This window comes from Heptranchias perlo, chromosome 24 (genome assembly GCF_035084215.1).
Source record: "Heptranchias perlo isolate sHepPer1 chromosome 24, sHepPer1.hap1, whole genome shotgun sequence".
Taxonomy (NCBI): Eukaryota; Metazoa; Chordata; class Chondrichthyes; order Hexanchiformes; family Hexanchidae; genus Heptranchias; species Heptranchias perlo.
This window is the reverse complement of record NC_090348.1, coordinates 30,359,519-30,387,236: the sequence shown is the minus strand read 5'-3', so window position 1 is coordinate 30,387,236 and position 27,718 is coordinate 30,359,519. Positions and strand designations below refer to the sequence as shown.

At 40.8% G+C, this 27,718-nt stretch overlaps 1 protein-coding gene across 1 annotated transcript in view; it reads left to right on the top strand.

Moving 5' to 3' along the window:
• Nucleotides 1-27,718, top strand: part of reln (reelin) — a 297,718-nt gene that overhangs the window by 28,783 nt on the left and 241,217 nt on the right. Inside the window, exon 3 of the mRNA XM_068005008.1 lies at nt 22,205-22,340. Within this exon, the coding sequence (XP_067861109.1) occupies nt 22,205-22,340 (136 nt within the window). The remainder of the gene's footprint in view (nt 1-22,204; nt 22,341-27,718) is intronic.

Here is a 27,718-nt window from a genome sequence, read left to right as displayed (position 1 = left end):
AAGATCGTGGTTACTTCAGTCTGTAAACCTTTGGTTTGTGTGATATATATTTATAAGGAGGGTAGTAAAGGCACTACATTACGTTCAATATGCAGATTATGTAGATGGAACTATTCTTGACCGCTCAGGGGCGCACCTCAGCGAGGATAGAATTTAGAAAATGTGCAAATCGTAGGTCCATTTTACAGTTTTGGATTTTTTTTTATTCATTCATGGGATGTGGGCACTGCTGGCAAGGCCAGCATTTATTGCTCATCCCTCTAGGTGGAAGGTTTTCTCTGTCAGCTGTGAGTACCAAAATTGTAAAACGATTTAAAAAGAACAGTTGTATAATTGCGTTGCACATGCACAGGAAATTCTTCTTCTCTGCCCCCAACAAATGACCACTGCTGGAAAGTGCACATGTATGGAGGTTGGGCAAGGTCAGGATCAGGCCTGGCTGTGTTAGTTTAGAAATATCAGCAGAGTGTCTGATAATGTTACAATGGAAATACTGACAGGGCGTCTGATGGTATAACAACATTAATGTAATCCATCTGCATTGACACAGACATTTAGCATTTTGGAGGTCCTGTTTTGTGTGGCCTTGTTTATGGATGAAAATCAGCAGGGACCAGACCCTTGCCTATGCACCACTTCTGTGCTTCTGTGCCCTGGCGTTCCTGTTCCAAGTGATTGACATCACTGTGGACAGAAATGTTCACTAGATCATAAATTCCCACCTATTATGTGCAACAATATCAATCACTTATAGCAGGAGTGCCAGGAGGTATGAGGTCTGGAACGTTCCTTGGGAGTGAGAGAGGGGAGAAGCAGGGGACAGTGCTTTGGGAGGGGAAAAGGGGGAGAAGAAGAAAACAATACTTTGGAGGGGGAGAAGTTGGGAATAGCATTTTGGGGAGAGGCCAAGAGCAGCCCTATGGAGAGGGAGGAAAGAAGCAAGGCATGCTGCTTTGAGGGAGGAGAAGCTGACAATGATTTGCGGTGGACGGTGCCAGCATTAACTGGGGGGGAAGGAGAAAAGGAGACTGTCAGCATTAACTGGGAGGAGGCAAACAAAGAGAATGCAGCATGACTGATGGAGGATTTAGAAAGGGATAATAGTGACAGCTTAAACTGGGGAAGAGGGAGAAGAATGTCTCTGTGAACTGGATGGGGTACAATGTCTGTACACTGGGTCTGGAGGGGATAGAGTGCCTCTGTGAACTGGGGAGGTGTGGTCTAATAAGTGGGAGAATAACTGTTGAGGTAGCTTTTGGAGAAGCTGGGTCTGATTGATCTGTTAAAACCCAAATGTCACTTATTTTTTCCTCCTTATAGATCAAAAATCTATCACTTGTGAGGTATAAAATTGTTTAAAATTAGCCAGAACTTCCTATTTTTTATATAAAAATTCTAAATTTTCCAGGGAAGCATGGCTCAGACCCTCCTGGAAATGACCACCAGTTGGCCAGATGGGGAGGGGCACATCATTTGGTCTGATTGTGAACGATTGTAAATTTGCTGCTCTGACTGGAATGAGCCCATGGGAGAAAGAAATTTTATAAATAAATAAATAAAAATAATTAATTCTCAAAATTGGCAACGAGAAAATAGTTTTCAATAAAGCTGAGCAAAAGTCCTTTCCTCTTTTGATATAAAAAATTGCAAATCCCATGTTCATTATATATTCCCAAATACTGGAAAATGCACCAAATAAAGTGTCAAAAAAGTCAGAGTTTCTGAGAGGGCATGCCCTCAGACCACCCTAGAAAATAAAGCTTTACCTCTTTTCCCTTTAGGCTTTCATATACTTACTTTTTATTCCAACCAATATAAGTGAAGGAATGTTGGGATGCATACAGCATAAGTTGCAACCACTTGTTCCATTGCACATTCAGTGTAATTACTTGTTTTCATGTCATAGACATAACCAAGGGCATTTTTGAGTTGTCAGCCTTTTGGGGGCTATGTCAGCTTTTTTGAAGTTGTTTGTTAGCTTTTGCTCCTTTTCTGTATTGGCATACATGTAACAATGGAAATACTGCCACAGTGTCTGATAGTGTTACAATGGAAATACTGATCTGATGTCTCATGGTGTTGTAAATACTGGCCAGGTGTCCAATGATGTTAATATTCAGTAACAGGTGGTCTAACATGTTGCTACGGAAACACCTGCAGAGCATCTGATGGTGTTACTATGGAAATAGTAACCGGATTCCTGATAGCATTTTTATGGAAATACTCAGGGTATCTGAGTTGGAAAGACTATTACAACTTATATTTCTACAGCACTCCTCACATGCTGAAAGGCATCTTAAATCATTTTACTAGGCAGAGGAAATAATTGGGATGCTGAGCAGAAAGGAACAAAAAAGACAAGAGTTTAGTGACGGAGCTGAAAACAGAGTCAAAGAGGATGAATTTTTAGATGGCTTTTGAAGGAAGGAAGGGAGCTGCAGAGGGCAAGGGTGTAATGACTGAAAGAGCAGCCAGATTAGTAGCGGGTGTATGTAGGGATGTACGTTAAAGGTAATCACTAAGGTAGTGTGTGTGGGCAAAGCCATAGAGAGATTTAAAAGTTTGGGCAAGAATCTCAAAGTTAATTTGCTGGGCCACAAGAAACCAGTTGAGCTTGACAAAAACATGGTTGGTAGAAGTTCAAAACTTTGCACTTGAGGAAAATTGGACAATCGTGGTAGGGTGTCTTTTGGTGTGGAAATACTGGCGAGGTGTGTGGAAATGCTAACAGGCTGCTGATGTTGTCTTTACAGAGTGCCTGAAGTTAATTCCATTGATCAAAGAATTAAACTGTCCCTGAATCTTTCATTATCCTTAAGTTCTTGTTTGTTCTTCTGAATTTTTTTGTCATTTCTCATTCTTGTAACACAAACATTCTTCGACAGTAGTTCCGAGTATGCTTGTCATTTTTATGAGCTTTTTGAAATTGTACAAAGACTTAAGAGTTTTAATCAAACACCAATAAATACTTCCTGTGATGAAAGACATGCATCCACATGAGACTTGACTCTTACTGCGGAGACTCTCTCAAATGTGACTCCTTATTTTCCTTATAGTGTCAATTTGGAATTAGCAGTGATGATTGATTTCTGCAAAGGTTGGCCAGAATTTAAAAAAAGCATTATATCTGCAGTATTTTCTGTTGTATGGCATCTTTGTAACTATAAAGAAAGTGTGCTAACTTTTTAAACAGTCTTACCACAACTGACACGTGTGGTCTGACTTCGAACTCTTGCTTGGCTTATATATCCCTCCCAATTTATATCCTTATTCAAGATTATATATCCAGCTCTTTCAAAATATGACTATAGAAATAATACCATCAAATTTCAAAAGTAACTCTCAGCAGGTCAAAAGACTTAAAAAAAAAATGTATGTTGTGAAATAACAATCTTAGTGCAATGCGGCTACTAGTCTAAACACTTCACTGCTAGAAAGAACTTGAATTTATATAGCACTTCTCACAGCCCTAGAACTTCCCAAATCACTTTATAACTAATCAATTACTTTTACCGTGTAGTCATTGTTGTTTTACAGGAAATGCAGCAGCCCATTTGTGCACAGCAAGGTCCTACAAACTGTAAATGGCCAGGTAATCTGTTTTAGCGATGTTGGTTGAGGGATGAATGTTGGCCAGGACAATGGGAGAACTCCCTGCTCTTTGAATAATGCCACGGGATCTTTTATATCCACCTAAATGACAGACAGGGCTTCCTGACTAGGAACTTCTGACTGAGGCATCAGCCTTGGCTCAGTGGTAGCACTCTCGCCTTGGAGTCAGGAGGAGGTGAGTTCAAGCCCCACTGCAAAGACTTGAGCATATAACCTAGGTTGTCACTTCAGTGCAGTACTGAGGGTGTGCCGCACTGTCAGAAGTGCCATCTTTCGGATGAGATGTTAAGCCAAGGCATCACCTGCCTCCTCAAGTGAATGTAAAAGAACCCATGGCACCGTTTGAAGAAGAGCAAGGAAGTTCTTTGTGTCCTGGCTAAAATTCATCCCTCAACCAACATCACTTAAAATAAAATGATTGGCCATTTATCTAATTGCCGTTTGGTAGGTTTCTCCTGGAGGTTTAGTTTTGTCAGTTTCAGGAAGCAGTGAAGATCTTCAAGTGTACCTCAACTCAGTGGACATGTCTGCCTTGGAGAGTTCCCCAAATCCCGATTAAGGATACATTCAATGTGGGGTCAAGTTACTATCAATAGGAGGGAAATGAAACAAGGGCAATTGACAAAAGTTTAATGATAGATGAGAATAACATGGGAATGATATGTTTTTCAACGTTCTCATTACTTATGCCAGAAGTAACTTGGTTTTAGGATATTTTGCATTTTCATATTTTAAATTCATGTCCTTTTTGGCTTTGCAACTTTTCCATCTGAGACATTGGACTCAGTAATTTGGAATTCATAGTTTTGAATTTCAAATCCTCATTTGTTCTGTTAAAGATAAAAATTTAATTCAACACAAAAATACTATAGGGATTGAATTATTAGCCTCTCAGTTGATTAAAAAAAAATCATAGACCACATCTCTTTAGAATATATTTCTCAGCTACTATGAAATCAATGTGTATTGGCAACAAATTAAACATCTCCAATTATTGCTCTTTTGCTTAGCAAAAAGACATTCTACCTCATTCATTCAATTTCCACGGACAAATGGGATATTGGTATAATTCCACAGATTCACACCATTCAATGCCTCAAAACGTCTGGATAAGACTGTGTTAATCATGCCTACAGTGAACTTATTGCTGCTCATTTGCATTCTTTTCAGATCTCCAAGTGCAAGCTTGACTTTCATGTTTGAAAAATATTTTGATCTCGATCTTTATTCTTCACAAAATAGCTAATAATTCCACTGAGATAATAAGGAACATAGAATTTTCATTCCTCTAAATATATCCCTTTCTGATAATTTACATTTGAATTTATTCTTTTCCCCCTACTCTTTAGGGCCCCTTGTGCCATGATTCATTGTGCTAATAGACATTTTGTATGTGAGTTAGCATTTTAATGCTGTACAATGCAGTACAGTATTTTCAATTATGCTAAAAAATTGTCAGAGGGGAAAATAAAAACAACTTTGGCCAAAGGTCACAATCTAATGCACTAATGGTTATAAGGTACTTGGAAATGTAGCTCAGTAATTGGTCTGTTAGCACAACATGTGCATGTCTTCAATTAAGCTTAAAATAAAGGAGTTTGTCCAGCCAAAGTAGCAATTAGATGTAAATATTTAAATGAGATATGTCTCAGTGGGAGATTTGGAAAGATGTTAAAATGCCATAGTGCCTGTAGCAATGGTTTGTAATATAGAATTCTTAATGTGCCAGATTTATTATAATAAAAATTATTGTTGCATATAAATTGTTGAGGCATCAACACACACCAGTGCAGTTCACAATAAGTAAATGTTTGACTTGGAATCTGAAACTGAATGTCTTGAAAAATAAATTCAGCCCATTTGTCTCTCTTGAGATTCTATTCCTTCAAGTGGCTTTTTCCTCTTTACATCCATCTTCAGCCAGGAGGGTAGGCAGCTTTGAGCTGTGGCTTTGTCCATAACCCCAGTCAATGCTGCTCCAAAATTGTGTAATCCTGTGATAGTGATCTACCAATTTCTTCCTTCCCTTCAGTTGAATGGTTATGCTACTGTCTGGCGCTGCAGCCAAAAACTGGTAAATCACATCCAGTGAAGCAAAGGCTAGTTTAACTAGCGGTTAAAGTTGGAATTTGAATTCATACTCTTTGGTTTGGCAGCTGTTGCTCTATAACTTTAGCCTCAAGCCTATCCTAAAACTGCCTCTTCTGATGAAATATTTTTGGATAAAAATGTGAAGACTGCACACTTGATAGCTTTCTTAAAATAATAATTTAGAGGGGCATTGTTTACACAAAGCTCAGAATTTTCTTTGTTTGCTAAACACCGTCATGCAGTGACAGAAATTGTATTGCTTGTGCTTAATGTCAGAGCAAAGAGAATATTACATGCTGTTCTGCTACCCTGCTTCTCCAGTGTTTAAGACGTCATTAAGCACCCCACTTAGTTACTTTATTAAGATCATTTTTATTCTGAATTAATTATAAGTAGCCCTACATCAGTAACTCCAGATGTTGCTACTTCTGAATATGAAGATCATGAGCTGAGTTCCAATTTGTGCAATTTAACTAAAACTTCTAAGTATATCATCGAGAAACACTGCTGGTCTTCATGTATTTAGCTTCTTTGAAATTGTTCCTGATGTGCTGTTGTTTGGAGAAGACAAATGTCATTCAGAATAATGAAGCACAATTTAATTAAAACAGCAATGGTTTGGATAACCTATATAGTTAGGATTTCTCCTGCTCTGCAAATCTGGGTGGTAAGATTTTATATAAATGTATTGAAATTGTATCCCTCATAGCTCCTAGATACCAGTATAAGCAGATATGTGTGATGCTTTTGTGCTGCAATTTGTTTGTAATTTCAATACACCAGGTCTTGTTTCCTTAATTAGTAATTAATGTAATAATACAGGTTATATTTAGAATGTATTGAAAGGAAGATCCAGGTCTACATTCCACACCTTAAAATACAAAATTATTTCAACAAGAACAACAACTTGCATTTATATCGCACCTTCAATATAGAAAGACATCCCAAGGTGTTTCACAGAAGCGTAATCCGACAAAAATGGACGCTGAGCCAAAGAAGGAGCTACTAGGAGGGGTGACCAAAAGCTTGGTCGAAGAGGTAGGTTTAAAGGAGGATCTTAAAGGAGGAGAGGGAGGTGGAGAAGCAGAGAGGCTTAAGGAGGGTATTCCAGAACATAGAGCCTCGACGATTGAAGGCACGGCTACCAATGGTGGAATGAGGCAGGGGACGGGGTGCACTAGAGGCCAGAGTCAGAAATATGTACAGTTCTTAGGGGGTTGTAGGACTAGAGGAGGTTACAGAGGTAGGGAAGGGCAAGGCCCCTTAAACATGAGGATTAGAATTGTAAATTTGAGGCATTAGGGGACCGGAAGCCAATGTAAGCTAGCGAAAACATGGATGATGGGAAAGTTGGACGGTGCAGGATAGGATATGGGCAGCGGAGTTTTGAATGAACTGAAATTTATGGAGGTTGGAAGATGGGAGGCTGGCCAGGGGAGCATTGGAATAGTTGAGTCTGAGGTGACCATGGCATAGATGAGGGTTTCAGCAGCAGATGAGCTGAGGCAGGGGTGGAGACAGGTGATGTTGTGAAGTTGGAAATAGGCGATCTTTGTGATACGGAGTCAGAAGCCCAGATCAAGGTCAAATAAGACGCCGAGGATGCAAAAAGTCTGGTTCAACTCGAGACCATGGTCAAGGAGGGGGATGGAATCAGTGGCGAGGGAATGGAGATTTGGCAGCGGCTAAAGGAAATTGTGGTTCATCCAGAACTGGATGTTGGCCAAGTAGTCTGACAATACAGAGGCAATGGAAAGGTCAAGACATGTGGTGGAAAGGTAGAGTTGTGTGACGTCAGTATACATGTGGAAGATGACCCCATGTCCTCGAAGAGGAGGGGCCCAGGATAAATTCTTGAGAGGCTCCAGAGGTAACGATTCGGGGGCAGAAAGAGAAGCCATTATTGGAGAGGTTTTGGCTACGATTGGTTAGGTTAGAGTGGAACCAAGCAAGGACTGTCCCACTGCGCTGGACAACGGAGGACAAGTGTTGAAGGAAGATGGTGTGGTTGGCCATGTCACAGTTTGTTGAGAGGTCGAGAAAGACAATGAGGGTGATAGTACACCACAGTCAGAGGATTTCAATTGTGACTTCACTTAGGGCTGCTTCAGTGCTGTGACTGGGCAGAAACTGATTAGAGAGATTCAAACATGGCGATGCGGGAAAGATGGGCACGAATTTGGAAGATGACAATGCATTCAAGAACTTTCAAGAGGAGAGACTAGAGAAAGATGTGAGTTCAGGGCTAGGATGGGGAGGCTTGGCTTGGGTAACGGGAATAGGGGAAGCAGAAGAGCAGCTGAATGGATAGTCTCAACCTTGGTGACAGAAGTCTATGAAACTCTCACATTTGTTGGAGATGACAGTGGAGGGTCAGAGAAGAGGAGTTTAAGGAGACAGTTAGTAGTGGAGAAATGAACCCGGGGTTATCTTTGCTTTCCAGTATGGTCCTGGAGTATTGGATGATTTTGGTAATCAGGCCCGATAACATTTGATGTGGTCCAGCCAGATCTGGTGATAGATGGTTAAACCAGATTTTTAAGAGCAGTAGTAAGATCTAGAATTTGAGACATTGAGACATTGAGCCAGGATTGGGCTATGTTCTTTAGATGAAGATTACCTTTAGGATTAACTAACATCTGAGCCATATCTTATCAGCATAAGCTTACTTGTTGAGGTCCAATCTATTGTGTCTTCACTAAATCTGGAACAATAGAGTAATAGATCTAATGGTTGATAGTATGCTGAACTGAATCTTGTAACTAATAATTTGATCCGATTTTGACTGAAAATTCCTGTGTCATTGATTCCCTTATGTACCATAGCCAGCCAGACTTGAGGGTGTGCAAGAAATAGTGACGACATTACATGTGTGGGAAGAGGGTGCAAAAAGGGCATCATCTTGATACTAAAAAGCTCTGTCAGAGGCCAACACAAGAGCACTAAAAATGATAAAATTAGTGGCACTTCAGATTGATTAACAGCTTATCACAGTTTTGTGAAGTTATTATCATAATTACCAGTCCTGAGTGCACATCCATAATGGTCAAGAAAAATTATGTTATTACGTATTGGTGTTCAACATTTTAGAGTGAGACAACAGGATTTTTGTAGCCTGATTTCTATCCTCAAGGCATTTTCTTTATCAGATGGGGAAGAAATAGGCACTATTGATCTGAGGGAGTTCATTGTATTAGTTTGATTGATATGAAACAGGGAACAAAACAGTTTAGAAATTTTAATAAAACAGCTCCTTCATGAAGCAGGAGTGCAACCATTACTCAAATGTACTCATTAAATTTGTCACCATTAACAAAATGTTGCTCATGCTCCAGTGATTTAGACTAATGATACTTAATCATTGTTGGGAAAAAAAATAACAGAACTGATGAGGAAATGAAGGCTCTACTAGTTACAATGTCCTAACTGTGTCACATTAAGGCAATAATGGATGAGTGCATGTAGTCTACTGGGGAACTGAGGAAAAGCAGGTTGCCTGAAGGACAGGACACGATTACAAGATAGACACAGATCAGGAAGACCACTTGGCACATTTTAGCTCATCCATCCAGAAAGAGCCTATAACTCTCCATCATAGCATCTAATTGCCTCCAGGACCCCAGTTGGAATTACATTCAACGTATTGATCAGTCATTGTGTCAGCTTGGCTTAGTTCATCGCACCTTTGAGGAAAAGTTGTGGTTTTAACTCCCACTCCAGAATTTGAGCACATAATTTAGGATTACACTTAGATGCAGTACTGAGGTAGTGCTACATTGTCAGAGGTGTTGTCTTTCAGATGAACCATTAAACCACAGCCTGTTTCCTGGCTCAGGCAAACATTAAGGATCAAAATGGCACTTTTTGAAGAACAGGGAGTCCTCTCAGTTTCCTCGCCAACATTTTTCCCTCAACCAAGAGCATGAATAAACAATCTGATCATTCATTTTGTTGTTCTTGGGACTCTGTTGTCACAAAATGACTACCACATTTATAAACATAGCAGTGACTGCACTTCAAATGGTGTGTGAAGCACTTCTTAAAACATTTCTATAAAATGCAAGTTCATTCTTTGTTTATGTCTAATTTGTTTTTGGTAGTTTGAACCAGGGGCCCCTTGCCCTATTTTTGAAGTAATGTTCTGGAGTTACTGGCAGGGATTTTCCACTTTTACAGAATCCCAGCGCTTCTTGGTCATGGCATGAGGTCCATCCACCACAATGGTTGCACCCTTGGCCTCAACTGATATTCGAGGCTCAGGCTGTTTTGCATAACTTGGATGGGCTTCCTGATTTCCACTCCGGAGCCTACCTGGGAGCTACCAGAGAATGGCGCTTTCAGGCCCCGGGGCACCTGCTGCAATGTAACTTAGGCTGGTGGTCTCAGGTCTGGATGCACTCGTCTTAAAAAAATATATATTTTTTTGACATCACTTTAACCCATGTAATCTATGGCCTATTGTTGATTCCATAGGCTTTCAGAACTTATAATTTTTAACACCCACCCCCTCCCCCACACACCCCATAGCAACTTTAGAGGCCTGAATGCACTGGTGTTCCTTAAACCCAGCGTAGTTAAGATGCAAATGATGGGAATATGTTATATGATGTGATATGGGCAGATGTAATAATTATCTGATGTCACTTTCAGTGGAAACTGGTGGAGGCAAGGGTGGAGCTGTTGGATTGGCTCCTGAAGAATTTTCCTTAATATTTCACTTGAGTTGCACCGGGCAACTGCTGTAACTCCAGCAGAAAATCTTGCTCAGCTTTTTCTGTACTGTTTATTGTCTAATATACTCTATGAGGTCCCTTTCAGTATCCTCATTTCAAGATTGAAAATTCCAAGTTTCGTCCTAAGTACTGTGACTCTGGGGATCAGACTTGTGGCTTTTACCATCTCCAGTGCTTGAATGTCTCACTGACCATAAGTGGACACAATACTCAAGGTATAGTCTGACCAAGGCACCATACAGTTTTACTTGTACTCTACTCTTTTGGCTATGTAGTTCAACTTTCAATTTCTTTTATTCATTGCTGCTTTGCAGTGATTGGTCATGTTAAGCAACAATTAATACCCCAAAATCTGTTTCAAATTCACCCGTAGCTATTTAGACATCATTAGTGGATTACCGATGCTGTTTCTTTTTCTTCCTTTGTATGTAGTACTTCACACTTGTCTGCATTAAATGTCATTTGCTATTGTTCTGCCTACTTACATTTTATCATTTTCTATTTCTTGAGCTAACTTCTCAGATTCAACTGTCCCTCCTATTGCCTATGAATTTGCCTGTCTGCATCGAGTTTCTGAGTCCAATTTGTTAATATAAATTCAAAATAGTAATCCCAGCATTAATTAACGGTCACCTCAGCCAGTACTCCCATCCCCATCCCAATGTCACTTCTCTAACAAGTACCAAATGCTTCCTATCCTTCACCCAATTTCCTATCCATTTCCACGTTTAACCTTAAATCCCCATCACTTTAAGCTTAAGTAGCAGTCTTTCATACAGAACTTTGTTAAAGGCTTTTTGAAAGTCTGGATTGAGTACTTTAAGTAACCCGATAGTATATCCTATCAATTAGTGTATAGTATGTGATGCAGTTTATGAAAGAGAGGGCCTAGGGCCAGCCATAGTATTAAATTTGGCTGAACTTTACATGTTAATCAGAATGTACACAACTAAATCAACTTAAACTGAAGAAAATGATGTGGAACCAAGGATAAGCAACAGAATGGAAGGAATCTACCAACTATGTCCAGTTAAATGTAATGCAATAAAATGAGTCTATTCCTGTTAATTTTATTTAAAAATGTTAAGTTTACTCCACATTTTTTGTACAAACTCATGGTTATCTATTTTGTCACATCCAACTTCTCTCCCACTGGTTGTGTTGGAATTCATTATGACATAACAGCATCAGGTGTGCTCAATGGAGCTCAACTGTACCAATCAGATTACAGTGCATTGTGGTGCAGTTTGTCTTCCTTAAAAGGTTTATGATCTCTTTACAACAAACTACTTTCCCACAGTTATGATACTAACACTCCTGTGAATTGCTGATGCATTTGTTACAAACTCATGACACAGGCAAGTATTCCATGTAGGTTTGCCAGGAGAAAACAGTCTGTGATAATTACACTTACAGTGGGCACCAGCAAAAATATGTTACTCAAAATAAAAAAATTGAAATGTAAGCTGTGTTTTTATCATTCGGCCATCGTCAGGAACCGTTGGAATTTGCAGACACTTACTTCACAAAGAAATCCCACTGAGTTTGTGTAATATTGGGGCACGAGTATGTCAAGATTAATTTACACAAATCTGTTTGATCCTTCGCTTCACTGATAGAAAAATGAATACTTTAACTCGTCTATTAAAACAAATGTGAAACTGTAAATTGTCAAATAGCTCATACTTTGTGAAAATTTACATTATTTACAGTTTTAATTTCATAAATGAATGGCTGCGTGAGAGTCTGTAACCCATGTCTCTATAGTTATTGATTGATGAGTTCAGTGGAGTTGTTTGCTCTTCTCCCATGTCTCCTGATTTACTTCTCTTCAGACATTGTCAATGTATGTTCCCCTCTGGTTAAGAGAATGAGCGTGCATTTCTGTGTGGTCACTCTTACAGCAGCTCAAAAATCAGCTAGTGACTTTTTCTCCCTTTCTTTCATGGAGCCGCTGACTCATCTTCATGTACAAGACCAGATACTCACTGTCAGCAATCTATTCATCTGTGGGCAAGCATCAAAGCTGATCCCGATCTTGTCCTCAACCACTATTCACACATGTATATTCTAGCCGGAGTCACTGATCAGTGATCTGAAATGAAACTTCTGGCTGAATTCCCTAGCCCAGATGCACTGAGGCCAATCATACCAGCCCCGCCACTGCAATGGTTGAGATTAGCTAACTTAGCACAGACCAGACCTTGGTGTATGCAAACTGGCTGCTGCATTTGTCTTCATAACAGTAACAACTTGCAATTATATCGCACCTTTAATGTAGTAAAATGTCCCAAGGCGCTTCATAGGACCATCATCAAACAAAATTTAACACTAAGCCACATAAGGAGATATTAGGACAGGTGACCAAAAGTTTGGTCAAAGAGGTAGGTTTTAAGGAGTGTCTTAAAGGAGGAGAGCAAGGTTGAGAGGCGGAGAGGTATAGGGAGGGAATTCCAGAGCTTTAGGGCCTAGGCAGCTGAAGGCACGGCCACCAATGGTGGAGCGATTAAAATCGGGGATGCACAAGAAGCAAGAATTGGAGGGGCGCAGAGATTTCAGACAGTTGTAGGGCCAGAGGAGGTCATAGAGATAGGGAGGGGTGAGGCCATGGAGGGATTTGAAAACAAGGATGAGAATTTTAAAACTGAGGTGTTCCCGGACCAGGAGCCAATGTAGGTCAGGTGAATGGGACTTGGTGCAAGTTAGGATACAGGCAGCAGAATTTTGGATCAGCTTAAGTTTATGGAGGGTGGAAGATGTGAGGCCGGCCAGGAGAGGATTGGAATAGTCGAGTCTAGAGGTGACAATAGCGACAGCACGTCAGAAAAGTTATCCATTGGTTATAAAGCACCTTGGGACATCCTAACAGAAGAACTTATATTTATAGAATGCCTTTCACATTCTCTGGACATCCCAAAGTGCTTCACAGCCAATGAATTACTTTTGAAGTGTAGTCATGTATGCAAACATCTGAAAGGCGCTTTATAAATTCAAGTTCTGGTTTCCCTTTCTGGTTAATACCTTGATATTGTTCCAGAGGGTCTGCTTTTAATTATAGAATATTTTCTTCAAGTGAGAGCTTACACAGTAAAACTTTGGCAGAGTCCATTGGCCTGGAAATTCTGAGTCTGTCTGAGTTTTTGCATTATAGCAACATTGAGGCAGCATCCATCTGAACTTTTCTTAATGGAATGTTCTGCCCAGCAATAAAAGTATTTAGCAACCAAAGTGATTCTAGCGCTTGAGGCTGTGTAAACAGTATGTGCAGGTAAATGAAAAGTGTGAGAATGTGAGATTAATCTTATCAAAAGTCTTTCTGCAATCCTCTGGAGGCCTGCGATAAAAAGCCAGGGAGTCTGGTATGGACCTGGCAATCAGCATGACCTGATTGTTGCTTAAAAGCCATGCACCCTGCCAGTAAGAGATCTGTTTCCTTTTCTGTTCCAGGATGTCCCAGATAATTATATGGTGCTGTCTCATCTTTCACATCTGATTATTTAGCTTATTTAACTTGAGTTCCTTCTCACAAGATAACCAACTTTGTTAATGAGCTTCTAAATGAGGTAGGAACAGGGATGGGAAGGGGAGAAAGAATGAATGCAACTGAAATATCCAGCAAGATTGTTTGGAGATTCACACCTTTTGACCTCAAACACTTCTCTCATTACTCTGTGTAAATTAATCTCTATAAAAAGACACCGTACCCAATAACTTCTATAATTTCCAGTGCTAGTCCAGTCAGTTCTTGTAATGAATCTGCATTCCATCGATAAGAGGATCTGTGCACACTTATCATATGCAGCAGCTGCACACTGCGATAGTTGTTCAGAAGGAGATTGGGAGTGCACAACAGAGACACATACAACTGGTTTTTATGCAAATGGTCAATCACTGCAGCAAATCTCAAGCTCTTTTGCCTTTAACCCAAACACATCCAATAAGCCAGGCTGTACTTTCCATCCTTTTTAAAAATTATGGTTTATTTTCATGTCCTTTTCTTTTTTCCTATAGAGTTTTAAAATATTTCTGTTTAAGTATCAAGTGCTGATGATTTCATTGGGCTGACTTGTGCAATACTGAGGGGCCTCAATACTGACACAGGCGTGGGGGGTGGGGAGAGCGAAGAGATAGTTTCTACTTTAAGAAACGGGGTGTTAATCTTGTCATTTTTTGCTTATTTTAGCAACAACAAAGAGAAATGTAATAACTTAATTTTACCTTAGCCTTATTGACAGAACCCAAACAATCAGGACTGACCTACAGTAATGCCCACTTTGTACCTCTCAAGTGGCTTAACTATTCAAATAATGGCCAAGGATATTACTTCAGCCCCAGAGAGTGGGACACATTTTTTAAAAAGGCAGAGCAACAAATACATACAACCTGATTCATTGATATATCCATTTCTGGATGTTGGAAGACTAATTTCTAGATAAATACCATTAGAATCAAGGTATTAGCTTTTACATGAATGCAATAAACCTTTGAGTTATGAAATCAGAAACAAGTTCAATTTCACATAAGGGTGAATTAAATCTACAGAGCTTTTAAATAGTTTGCTGCCCATATGTTTAAAGCACCCGATAGCCCCACAGTGCTCAGCAGTTTGAAGTGCAGGTCAGAAGACTGTTTAAAATCCCAATGGTAGTGGGTTAGTGGGGTACGTGATTAATCTCTGGTGGAGCCTGCGCTAGCCAGTAACCTTATCTCATTAACCGTAGCACTGAACCAGTTTATATAACAATCGCAGCTAAATCTATCTTGAACACGTTCTCTGCCAAGTAAGTTAGCTGTCTCATTATTGAATTAACTCCAGCCTAGCGGGTGAACACAGATGCAAAAATCAGTTTAAATGGTTTCATCTAAAATGGGGAGATGGAGGTTAAAGTTAATAAGCATTCTTTGTTCGTGTTTAAATTTTAAAAATAGGGAGTACTGATGGTGAGACTCTAATGGATCAATAACAATGACAGTTAACTGCTGCAGCTCAGATGCAGTTGGTTTGAAAAGGTTCAAACCAGAAGCATAATGGGATTGAATATTTACTTTTCCAAATGCAAACAGCAGTTGGCGACACTGTGCTGCCTATTTTAGTAAATACTATTAAGTACCCATGATGGGTCAGTGGGTAAATGTAGCGTGTGATGTGGTACAGAGGCATGTGAACCAGCAAGATCCCAGATTTAAATCCTGGGGCATCATTTTAGCCTGGAGCTGGGAAGGAGGCGGGGGGTGGGTTCGAATTGCAAATGGAAAACCCGGAAGTACGGGTTTCCTGGACGTCCTTACGATTTTGATGTAAGGATGTTTTTTTTTTGACTGTTTCTCGCCCGACAGGCCGGCCTGATTGACAGGCTGGTCTCAGTCGAACGGGAGAAGAGCAAGAGAGAAGTAAGTGTTCAGGTAAGTCTTAAATTGGGTGGATTGGGAATGGGGGGGGAGAATGGGAGGGCGAAAGTGAGCATGGTGCGAGGGGGGGAGGGGGGAGATCGGTTGCGGGGGGGTGTCGCTGCAGGTAGGCTTGTTGAGCCTGAGGGAAGCACTCCTGCTCCTCCGGACCTACGAGCTGTGCTATAAAGGCATTTACCTGCAGTTTTGGGCCTTCTTGCCTCATCTCACGCGGTGTGAAGGAGAAGGCCCGGGAATTCCACCCCCCAGAGGCTAAAATCATAAAACCTGAAAAAATGGAGGCCTTTAGCCTCCTTGAGAGGTTTCATTGACCAACCCACCTCCTGAGAGCGGCCCAGTGAGAACCAGAAATGGGCGGGTTGGGGGCAGGTTTGAAATTGTTGCAATTTTTAATGCCCCCTCTCCCCCATGCTCCCAACCCACCCGTTTTTCCAGGCTAAAATCGTGCCCCTGGTGTTGCTAAGTTAGCTGATCTTAGCAAGGGTAATGATGGGTGTGTTGTAATTGGGCTAGGAGTTCCCCCAAGTTAGGGTAAAATCAGGAAGGGTTATCTCTCCAGAGCACAGTCCATTGAGTCCTGTCAAAAAGTGCACAGGTGTGCATGTCAGATCAGCAATCAGGATTGGATGTGACGCCGCTTGGCGAGTAGCTTGCCCAACACTCAGAGTCTAGGCTCATATCTGAATATTGGTTAATTGGGGAAGTACTGGAGGCACCCACTGCCCATAAGACTGTATCCTAACATGTTACGACCTTCAGGGAAGGAAGGAAGAAAATTGGAAAAACAAATTTTAAAAAAGTACAGGCAAGCATTGTGCACTAGTATCGTAGAGATCTTCCGATTAAGTCAGATTGTGGGTGTTGGTCTTAAACTGAACCTATTCTGAACAATCCAAGTATATTGTGGCTTTTGCAATGGGAAGCTATCTAGTTGTTAGAAATGGAATATAGGTAGTAGTGAAAATCTATTACAGTCACACAAGAAGATAAATCTTAAGATGATTGTGCTTTCCTAACACTTACAGGGCCTCCCTAGAGAAGAATCCAGTATGTTTAATTATTTACAGAGTATTTCAGCTCTTTCCCACAGTTCAGAGGACACCAGTAGTTAAGAGCCAACACAACCAGTCCTGTTATAACGCAGGCTCCAAGCAAATTTATCTTTGATGATTGTGGAGGCGCGACAAAGGATTTTAAAACAGAACTTGTTTAGATAGTGAAGCAAAATTTTCTAAATGTTTATCATTTTTGTATGCAGTGATAAAAATGTTTAGCTTAGTAACTTCATAATTGGTTAAATATAACTCTAAAATTCCAATTAGAGGTTACATTGATGATAGGAACGTGTTCTGCATACATTATCACCAGCAAAGGATGGGTACTCTGTGACAGTGAATGAGATACATAACTGAGAGTTTCCAGAGGTTACTTTTTTAGGTCTTTCTCATGCGTGATATGGTCCCAGAAGTTAAGTCAGAACCTCTTCTCATAAAACATGTTTCTTCCATTTATTTTTAGCCACACATTTTTCTATTGATGTGATTTATAGTGTACGTAAGGACAGCAACGCCACAAAATAAAAATGCTATTTAATTATCATGAAACACTATATCAACTGGAATTATCCATTGTGTGTCTCCTGAGCCTAGTTCTTGCCAGTTCGAACATTCCTGTAGAATAAATGATGGCATGAATTGCTGTTTTCTCTTGTATTTGGTTTTACACATTGCATAAGCAGGATACACAATGGGAACCAGCAGGATATCAAAGACTGGATTTTCTGCAACTTCATGATGCGAATGGGGCAGATCTGCTACACTGAATCTCTACCTATTTTAACACCCTCCCCATTTTCTGTTGTCACTTTCAGCAGCCATAGGTGGTGCCCAACTGAAACAAGTGCCAATGTAATTTAAATATTAATTCGGGTTGAGGGGGCCTGTGCGCCATTTCCCAAAGCTCTGGCATGCAGGACGTCTGTCTTCACAAAAGAGGGGGATGATGCAGACATTGTAGTTAAGGAGGAGGAATGTGAAATACTGGATGGGTTAAACATAGTGAAGGAGGAAATATTAAGGGGATTAGCATCTTTGAAAGTAGATAAATCGCCAGGCTGTATCCCAGGCTGTTAAGAGAAGCATGGGAGGAAATAGCGAAGGTTCTGACCATCATTTTCAAATCTTCTCTGGCTACAGGTGTGTTGCCAGAGGATTGGAGGACTGCTAATGTTGTACCATTGTTTAAAAAGGGAGAAAAGGATAGAACGAGTAATTACAGGCCAGTAAGTCTCACCTCGGTGGTGGGCAAGTTATTGGAAACAATTCCAAGGGACAGTATTAATCGTCATTTAGAGAGGCATGGAATAATGCAAGGACAGTCGGCATGGATTTGTTAAGTGAAGGTCATGTCTGACTAACTTGATTGAATTTTTTGAGGAGGTAACAAGGAGGATCGATGAGGGTAGTGCTTTTGACAAGGTCCCACATGGCAGACTGGTCAGAAAAGTAAAAGCCCATGGGATCCAAGGGAAAGTGGCAAGTTGAATCTAAAATTGGCTCAGTGGCAGGAAGCAAAGGGTAATGGTCGACGGGTCTTTTTGTGACTGGAAGGCTGTTTCCAGTGGGGTTCCACAGGGTTCAATACTAGGTCCCTTGCTTTTTGTGGTATATATATATATATATATATATATATAAATGATTTAGATCTAAATGTAAGGGGCATGATTAAGAAGTTTGCAGATGATACAAAAATTGGCCATGTGGTTGATAGTGAGGAAGAAAGCTGTAGACTGCAGGAAGATATCAATGGACTGATGTGGGCAGAAAAGTGACAAATGGAATTCAATCCGGAGAAGTATGAGGTAATGCATTTGGGGAGGGCAAACAAGGCAAGAGAATACACAATAAATGGGAGGATACTGAGAGGTGTGGAGGAACAGAGGAACCTTGGAGTGCATGTCCGCAGATCCCTGAAGGTAGCAGGACAGGTAGATAAGGTGATTAAAAAGGCATATAGAATACTTTCCTTTATTAGCTGAAGCATAAAATATAAGAGCAGGGAGGTTATGCTAGAACTGTATAAAACACTAGTTAGGCCACAGTTTGAGTACTGCGTACAGTTCTGGTCACCACATTACAGGAAAGATGTGATTGCACTGGAGAGGGTGCAGAGGAGATTTACGAGGATGTTGCCAGTACTGGAGAATTTTAGTTATGAGGAAAGATTGGATAGGCTGGGGTTGTTTTCATTGGAACAGAGGAGGTTGAGGTGTATAAAATTATGAGGGGCCTAGATAGAGTGGATAGGGAAGACCTATTTCCTTTAGCAGAGAGGTCACTGACCAGAGAGCATAGATTTCAAGTAATTGGTAGGAGGATTAGAGGGGAGCTGAGGAGAACGTTTTTTCACCCAGAGAGTGATGTGGGGGTCTGGAACTCACTGCCTGAGAGGATGGTAGAGGCAGAAACCCTCAACTCATTTAAAAAGTACTTGGATGTGCACTTGAAGTGCTGTAACCTACAGGACTACGGATCAAGTGCTGAAAATTGGGATTAAGGTGGCTAGCTCTTTTTCAGCCGGCAGGAACACGATGGGCCGAATGGCCTCCTCCTGTGCTGTAACTTTCTATGATTAGGTGTTAATCATGTCCATGTGAAATGTTTGTCTTGGATTAATAGGCTGTTGTAAGAAAGAAAAGAAAGAACTTGCATTTATACAGCACCTTTCACAACCTCAGGACGTCCCAAAGCACTTTACACCCAAAGAAGTACACTCAAATGTAGTCACTGTTGTAATGTAGCAAACGTGGCAGCCAATTTGCACACAAGTTCCCACATACAGCAATGAGATAATGACCAGATAATCTGGGTTTTTTAGTGATGTTGGTTGAGGGATAAATATTAGCAAGGACACTGGGGAGAACTCCCCGTCTCCTCTTCAGATAATGCCATGGGATCTTTTACATCCACCAGAGATGGCAGACGGGGCCGATTTAACGTCTCATCCGAAAGATATACCTGGGAACTATTTGTTCCCCGGACATATAGGAGAGGAATATATGGCAATAGTGTTTTCCTTACCCATTGCAAATGGATAATTAAATTTGTTGGCCTCACATATTACGGTTAATGTGAATGTGTTGACTGTAGCTGATAGTGTGATAGCTCTGGGAAGCCACATGAACTCAAGCCTGTGTTCTCAAAGAAACAAGCCTCCAATTGAATACATTGTTAGAAGCATTTCAAATGCACAAAAGGCAAGAGGTATAGATAAATGTAATCATTTTCATGCAAATTTTGTGTTTTGTTATACCTATATTATATAACAAACCCTATTTCCAGTACTGTTTCTTTCCTGAGTAAGAAACAAAGATGGTGGCGAAAAGGAATTTCAAAAAATATTCTGAGCAATTGTATTGGTTCACCTTTTCTTTATTTTATTGCTGATTGATTATTCTGTTTTTAAGTTTTTCATTGAAAGTTTATCTAAAGAAAGAAATAACTTGCATCTGCATAGCACCTTTCACAACCTCAGGAGGTCTCAAAGCACTTCATAGAAACATAGAAAATAGGAGCAAGATTAGGCCGTTCGGCCCTTCAGGCCTGCTCTGCCATTCAAAATGATCATGGCTGATCGTCTAACTCAGTACCCTGTTCCCGCTTTTTCCCCATATTCCTTGATCCCTTTAGCATTAAGAAATAGATCTATCTCCTTGAATACATCGAATGATTTGGCCTCTACTGCCTTCTGTGGTAGAGAATTCCACAGGTTCACCACCCTCTGAGTGAAGATGTTTCTCCTCATCTCTGTTCTAAATGTCATACCCCGTATCCTGAGACTGTGACCCCTGGTTCTGGACTCCCCAGCCATCGGGAACATCCTCCCTGCATCTAGTCGGTCTAGTTCATAGCCAAAGAAATGCTATTGAAGTGTAATCACTGTTGTAATATAGAAAACTACTAATATATTGATCTGCTCCTCCCATGTTTGGTTGATATGTTGATGCCTCTCCAGTTGTGATTTGTTACTGTTTTTTGAAAATGAAATTTGAGCCAAACAGGTACAAGTGTGGTTCATACTTTGAATGTCATGTGTTGGCACTTGAAGTGTGACAGAGATATATAAATACTAGTTGATGTCCTGTGATGTACATCAGAGAATATAGTCACTTTCTTATCAATATCTGATATCTTTGTGTTCTCTCTGTCTCTTTCTCTTTTCTTCTTTCCCCTTAACTTTTTCTTTGCTTCTTTCTCTATCTTTTTTTCTTTTGGATGGGAGTTGGTTTGTGGTGCGGCATGGTGTGATGGGGAAAAGTGTAGGCTGCATTTGGCACAGGGTTGAGGAAAATATATGCAAGTGTGTATGAGTGAGAGAGAGAAATAACTGTTCTGATTACACACCTGTTGTAGCTTTTGTTTTTTATATATATATAGAAACTGTCTGATTCAACATCCCATGCTACACTGCATATATTAGCCACAGTGACACTTAAGCATATGGGTGACATAGTGTAGAAATCAGTAAGCTTATTTGAAAATGTGTTACTTAAGACACTTTCCTGGAACATGAAACCTCACACTGCACTTCATTCACAAACAACAATGACACCAAAGCATATGGCGACGTGTTGCTGAGCACGGAAACATTTTTTGGCTGCATCGAGACAACAGATCTGTAGCTAGAGCTTTTCTGTAAGAGATCTGTATCGGAGGCAAGCGGAATGAAGAGTTGAAGTGAGGTGCCTCAAGAAACATGTGACAAGTAGCAGTGGGATAGTAACATTTTTGGTCAATTTTTCTTTGTTAGCAGAGAGCTTTCGATGCTGAGAAGTGGAGCGTTTTTACCAGTTTTACGGCGCGGTTATAGTATCAAGCACTCCCAGATCAGATGTAGCCCAGGCCAGATGCAATGCACAGTTCCCTCTACTTCACCCTGACTTCAAAAGAACATCCTGTACAGCACTAGGGTCAATTTATCCAAATCCTGTGCTAACAAACTTAATGACCTCCCTGTCCGAGTTTGCCAAACTAAATATTAAATCGAGAAGTAAGTACAGTGATAATGAAAATCAACTGGCATCATTGTTTTCACCAGCCTGTACGCTCTACACAATTAATTAGTCTCACACTTCTCTGAAATGAAGTCAACATTTGGCAGAGAGAAAAGCATGATGTTGTGGTCTCCTGATACCTTAAGCCAACCTGGTTATTACTGACTGACGTTGATCTTTACATAGTATTAAAGCAGTAGAATCTCTGTTCCAATGAGCTACCCAGCTCCCACACAAGAGACCATTAACGCAAATGATCCATGTTATTTACTTACAGTATCTGATGCCCTTCTTTGTGTTGTTGCAGGGTTCATGTCTGATCAACCTTTCGGATCTCAGTTCATGTGCAGTGTTGTAGCATCTCACGTCAGCCACCTCCCACAGACAAATCTCAGCTTTGTCTGGATCGCTCCACCTGCAGGAACAGGCTGCGTGAATTTTATGTGAGTAAACATATGCTGTAAGGAGCGGCAGTGAATGCACTCCATATACTGAATTGAAGAGAAGGCTATGGCCCTGTCTTAAACTCTTAATACCAGCATTAAATTATTTAGTTGTGTTTTCTGTCTTTATTTCCTAATTGTAAAAAAAATGTTTAAAAAAATAACACCAATTGAGTTGTTCAAATCAAGACTCATTACAGAGGAATTTTGGGATCTAAATTTAACATCATTACACCTGTTTTATGGGCCTAAAATGGGCGCAACGATAACCAATTTAGCAGGGCAGAGGCCCGTGCCCAATCTGCATGGGCGTTCAGTTCACTGCTAAATTGGTCAGGGCCTTTATTTAGGCAGCCCTAGTGGCCTCTGAAATGAGTGCAGGCTTTATTTCAATATTGAATGAGGCTCCTGCGCTCATTTCAGACTCGGACTCCTAAATTTGTTTGCCCTAGTTGGAGCTTGCGATGCGCAACCAATTGGCATTTCCAGGTCTTGAGCAGCCTAACCAGCGATCCTTAAAGGTCCAAAAACAATGAAAATGTTTATATTTTGTGGAGTCGGAAGGAGTAAGAATGCTCCTCCTCCCTGCTTCACAAAGCAACTCGCCTAATTTATTCTGATGAGGTCCGAGGACGAATTTAGTTTGGTTCTCGAGCCTCACCCGGTTTGGGGCATTAATGAATTTAACCCCCTTAACTCACTGCGATCAGCGGGAATGGAGTGGGGGAGCATTTAAAATGGAGCGGTTCTATTTACCCCTCTTCCCACTGATATGCGATTTTAACGCTGCTGGTTTTGATGGCAGCTGATGGACCCCAATGGTATTTTAACCCACTCCAGAGCGGGGTGCCTGCCATGGCCCCAATGCCGGGTAAAGCCGTTAGGAAGCAAGTGAGGCCAGTGAAGGTAAATTTAAAAAACCCACAAGGGAAGTCTGAACCTCTGCTGCCCTGGGCTCCCCAGCTGTGAGACCCTCGCAACAACCCTCTGACAGACTCACCTTGCTGCCTGGAGCCTTCTCCCAATCCGCGCCTAGTCCTTGTCCTCCTCTGCCAGCCAGCTGCCGCTTTCCACCAGAAACGACGGAGCAGCTGACTGGTGCCATTCAAATAAGGCTCGGCAGATAAACTCTGCCGGGCATCTGACTCAAACTCCTAGGCAGGACTGACATCTGCTGCCCCCAGCTTCCCGCTGGTAGGTGATATTAGCCCAATTGTGTTTGCTTCTAGTCTAATACATTCTTTTTCGGGAGCTCAATACTGTGGAACTTCTAGGAGTTAATTTTCCTCATTTAGTGTCAATCGTGCCTAAATCATTAAGGACTAGCCCTAAATCTCCGAGTGGTAATGTGTTAGATAGCACTTAAATTTTGTGGGTCAGTTCATTTTCATCTTTATTCACAGATCCAGGTGTGGACTGGGGCAAATTTTGGGGATACATTAGTGGTAGGAAAGGAGATTTGAGTGTGTGAAATTTAAAGGAATGGAGACGATTAAAGGGGAGTGTCTCAATAGGAAGACAAAAGTTCTGAAATCTTTTAGAAAGCCTGAAAAGAATCTGGCATCACCTCATTTGCTTCCTGATTTGCTTCATCTTCTCTTCCGCCTTTTAAACCTTGCTGGAGTCTTGCACTATGAGGCTTGGCTCTTCAACTAGATTTCTCAATTTTAAAAGGGCCTAAAGGCAAATAACAATTCCTGAAAAAAGTAATATAACAACGAGGGACCACCAAGAGACAAGCATTAGAACAAAATATACGCGACAAATAGGTTTTGGCTCAACCCGAATTAGTTAGTTTATTAGACCAACAAAACCACAGTACAAACCCCTTTATGATTTGATTGAAACATACAGTCACCCATGCGGCAGGTCATTACCGATGTTGATTGTAGGCCTGGATCTGGAGATGACTGGTCTCCGTCCTTCTTCACCTGACTGCAGGTCCATGCGTCAATGTCGTCCCTTCTAAAAGTGTTCCAGTCACGCTATCCCACACCTGGGCCCCAACCGTAGTTTCGGTTATCAGCCTGCTGAGCCGCCTGGCATTTTACACCTTTTCATCTCGGCCTTGCAATCTCCTGAGCTATGCAGACCTGCAAGGTCGAAGACAACTCCTTATCTCCTCCCCTGCTATCCGTACCGCATAAAGAACAATGTGATTTCCCTCACTATGATGGACGTTTAGCTCATGGCATTGTTCAGGTGTTAATGTGTCTTCTTTTCTTGTCAGAAACTGATCAAGAGTCAGAGTTTCATTGTTCAGTGTTAATGTGTCTTCAAAAACTGATCAAGTCAGAGTTTCAGTTAACTGGCACCATCCGTGCATCAAGTTTAACTGTTTCATGTCCTTCAGAGGGGCCAAAGCATTGAGGAGGCTGGCACATATCACCTGCCCAGAAGAAAAATGTAGGACCTTCTGTAGCTTGGAGAGGACACTCAACAATCATATGGTAGCTTTATTTTTTATCTTTTCACATCACCTCAGTCTCCTGGCAGGTGGTGAGCAGTCTACATGTGGAACAAATGAGAGAAAACTGTGAGGCATAGAAACATAACAATTAAAAGAGTTCTATTATCTATCACAGACATGCCTCACTATCGTGCCTTTTATTATGTGAATAAGCTGCAGCATTCTGGTCAGACATTTAGAGAGCCGTAAATCTTTGCTTGTTGTTTAATGCACTGCAGCAATCACAGGGAGTCGTTTGGACTAGATCCAGGCAAACAATGTGGTACTTATAGTCTGGTTTGTGAAAGATTAGAACAAAATAGCTTTTAGTCTTTTACAAAATCATTCATTACCCATTTTATAGTCCTCAAGACACCTTTCTGTCATATGATAACTGTGCCAATTTAAACACAGCTTTAATTACTGACTTGTTTTCTAGTTTCCAACTATGTCCTGGGAAGCCATGAGAATGTAATAATAAACCAACCAACCACTCCAGTGCTCTAATAGCCAATAACACAGTCCCCATAAAAAGGTAAAAGAGGCCAATGCAAATGTGTGTAATTATGGGTATCCACAGTTGACCCTTTTAAGAGGTGAATTCATTTTCCACAATATCAACGTACCTTTTCTCCGATATCATTGCAGCATTGCTGGCCAGCCATTTGCAGTATGGGATTGCATTTTATTTTTGAGCAGCGATCTCCTTAAGCTTGCTCTCCACAGCCCATTTTTCCACCACTAGCAAGAATTGATCTCCAGTTTGTCCTCTCCCATGTGGCAGGTGGGTGAGTCCCATGGACTCATCCACAACCACTATCAGTGCTTCTCTGTCTGAGCAACATGTCTAACAATCGAAACAGGCAAGTTGAACCATCCTATATCCCTTGTATAACAGACCTGCTTCAAGTAACAGTGATTTTTAATATGCTGGAGCTCCTAGTGATGTGGAGTATTCCCCATTTACCCCAGAGTGGGGCAGAATCTATAGTACCTGTTGCAACAGATAAGAACTGCAGATGTACAGTTGTTTAAAATTCGCAAATGCAACTTCCATTTCTGGATGTGGATCTGCTCTGATATTTGGGGAAGGATATGTCAACAAATGGAAAATCTCACTGCAGGTCTGTACTGGCCATTTCAGCACACGGCTCACTTGGGTCTAGAAAAATGGTGGTCACTGTTGCTGGTGGCAGCATTTATATTTGCTGTCACTACTGCACTCAGAGAAGCCCTTGTTCATCACTTCTCCAGAGGCCTCATTTACATTGCAGTGTCATCACCAAAGTCAGGGCTGTCGTGTAACAGTGATATTAATGTTCTCTTTCAATACCAATCCTTCCAGTGCGAAGTAATCATTCTGCAGTTTCTAGTGAGCTGCCAGCATAGACTGCTATTAAAATTAATTGTCTTTTTCTAAAGAGAAATAGCAGTGTAATCTAAAAACTGACACAGTAATCAAACAGCTAGAGTTGACAAGGTTCTGTCTTCCAGATGAAAGATGGACTTATCCTAATTTGCTCAGCAATGAGGCTGTAGCATGCTGGGAATGTTGTTGCAATGTTATGCTGAGACTTTAAGATAGTGCTTCCCAATCACTTTAAAAACAGCCTGTGAGTGGACTGCCACAATGACTTTTTCTGTACAGTCTCTGGACGGAGAAAATTTTTTTACATGACAATGCAACACCGGGACAGGAGGGAGAGGGACATGACGAATTGCACAAGATACTACCAATTATGTAGGAAAACATTATTCTGACAGTCACTTTCCAGGCCATGTAAAAACACCTGCTGGTCAGTCAACCAAGATCTGGCATTGATGAGATCCACGGAGATATCTAATGATTGGAGCATGTGGATAGTATGGATTCAGGAGAACTAATAGGGAAGGAGGTGGGAAAATGAAAAAGATGGTTTTACCAACAAATTCTAAGCTAAAATGATGAATAATGCAATTTTCATATAATATATATATTAGTTGATTTTCCATAACATTGCTCACAGAGAAGTTGGATGGGTTTATAATAACAGAGCTGAAGTTATAAATTAATACATTTTGACCAAAATGCTGTTACATATAATGAAGAAATCGCTGAATTATAAAATGTATTGAGGGTGTGGATTGTTTTAAATGTAGTGATAAATTTTCTAAGCTCAGGCCGGCAGTAAGCTGTCTCACCCGTTGCATCATGCATTGGAAAATTGCAGGTATAACGCCTGCAATATTGCCTCCAATGATTCCAATTAATGGATGGAAAATCAAAGGCAATTCACTGTGATGTGGATATATTTGCTGGCAGCAGGCAAGATACCATGTCACTAGGAAACAATTTAGTGACTAAATGCTGGCAGCATTTTAACCACTCATTGACACAGTGAGTAATTGAATTATTAAATGTAGCGAGTGACTTCGTGAATTATAAAATTTAGTCGGTAACTAAACTATAAAATTGAGTTTTTGGACCTCAGATTTAAGATGGCTAACAGCAGAATCTTAAAAATGAATGAATTTTGAAGTAACTTCATTATAAAATGGAATGAGTAACTTAATGAATGGTGGGGTTCTGGTTAAATTGCTCCTGGAGGTCAGTGATGTGGATGCCTCACTGGATTCTGCTGTTTGGGTCAGTGTTGGGCTTGTTGCTGCGTTGTGCTTGACCAAGTATGCATAAAAATGCTGCTGTTTTCTTCAGCGGGTCAGTGAGGAAAAAGTGTCGGTGAGACGGTGAAGAGTGGAGATGGGAGTAAAACTTTGATGCAGAGACAACTAAGTGGATGGCGCATGTGTGGATGTCACAATCAGAAACTTCAGATATGCAAAAACAAAATCAGGTCCCTGTACATCAGTGGCCCTGGTGTTAACTGCTGCACAAAGGGAATTCAGACCAAGTGTATTCTTCAGGTGAAGCAGGGTTAGAGGGCAAGGG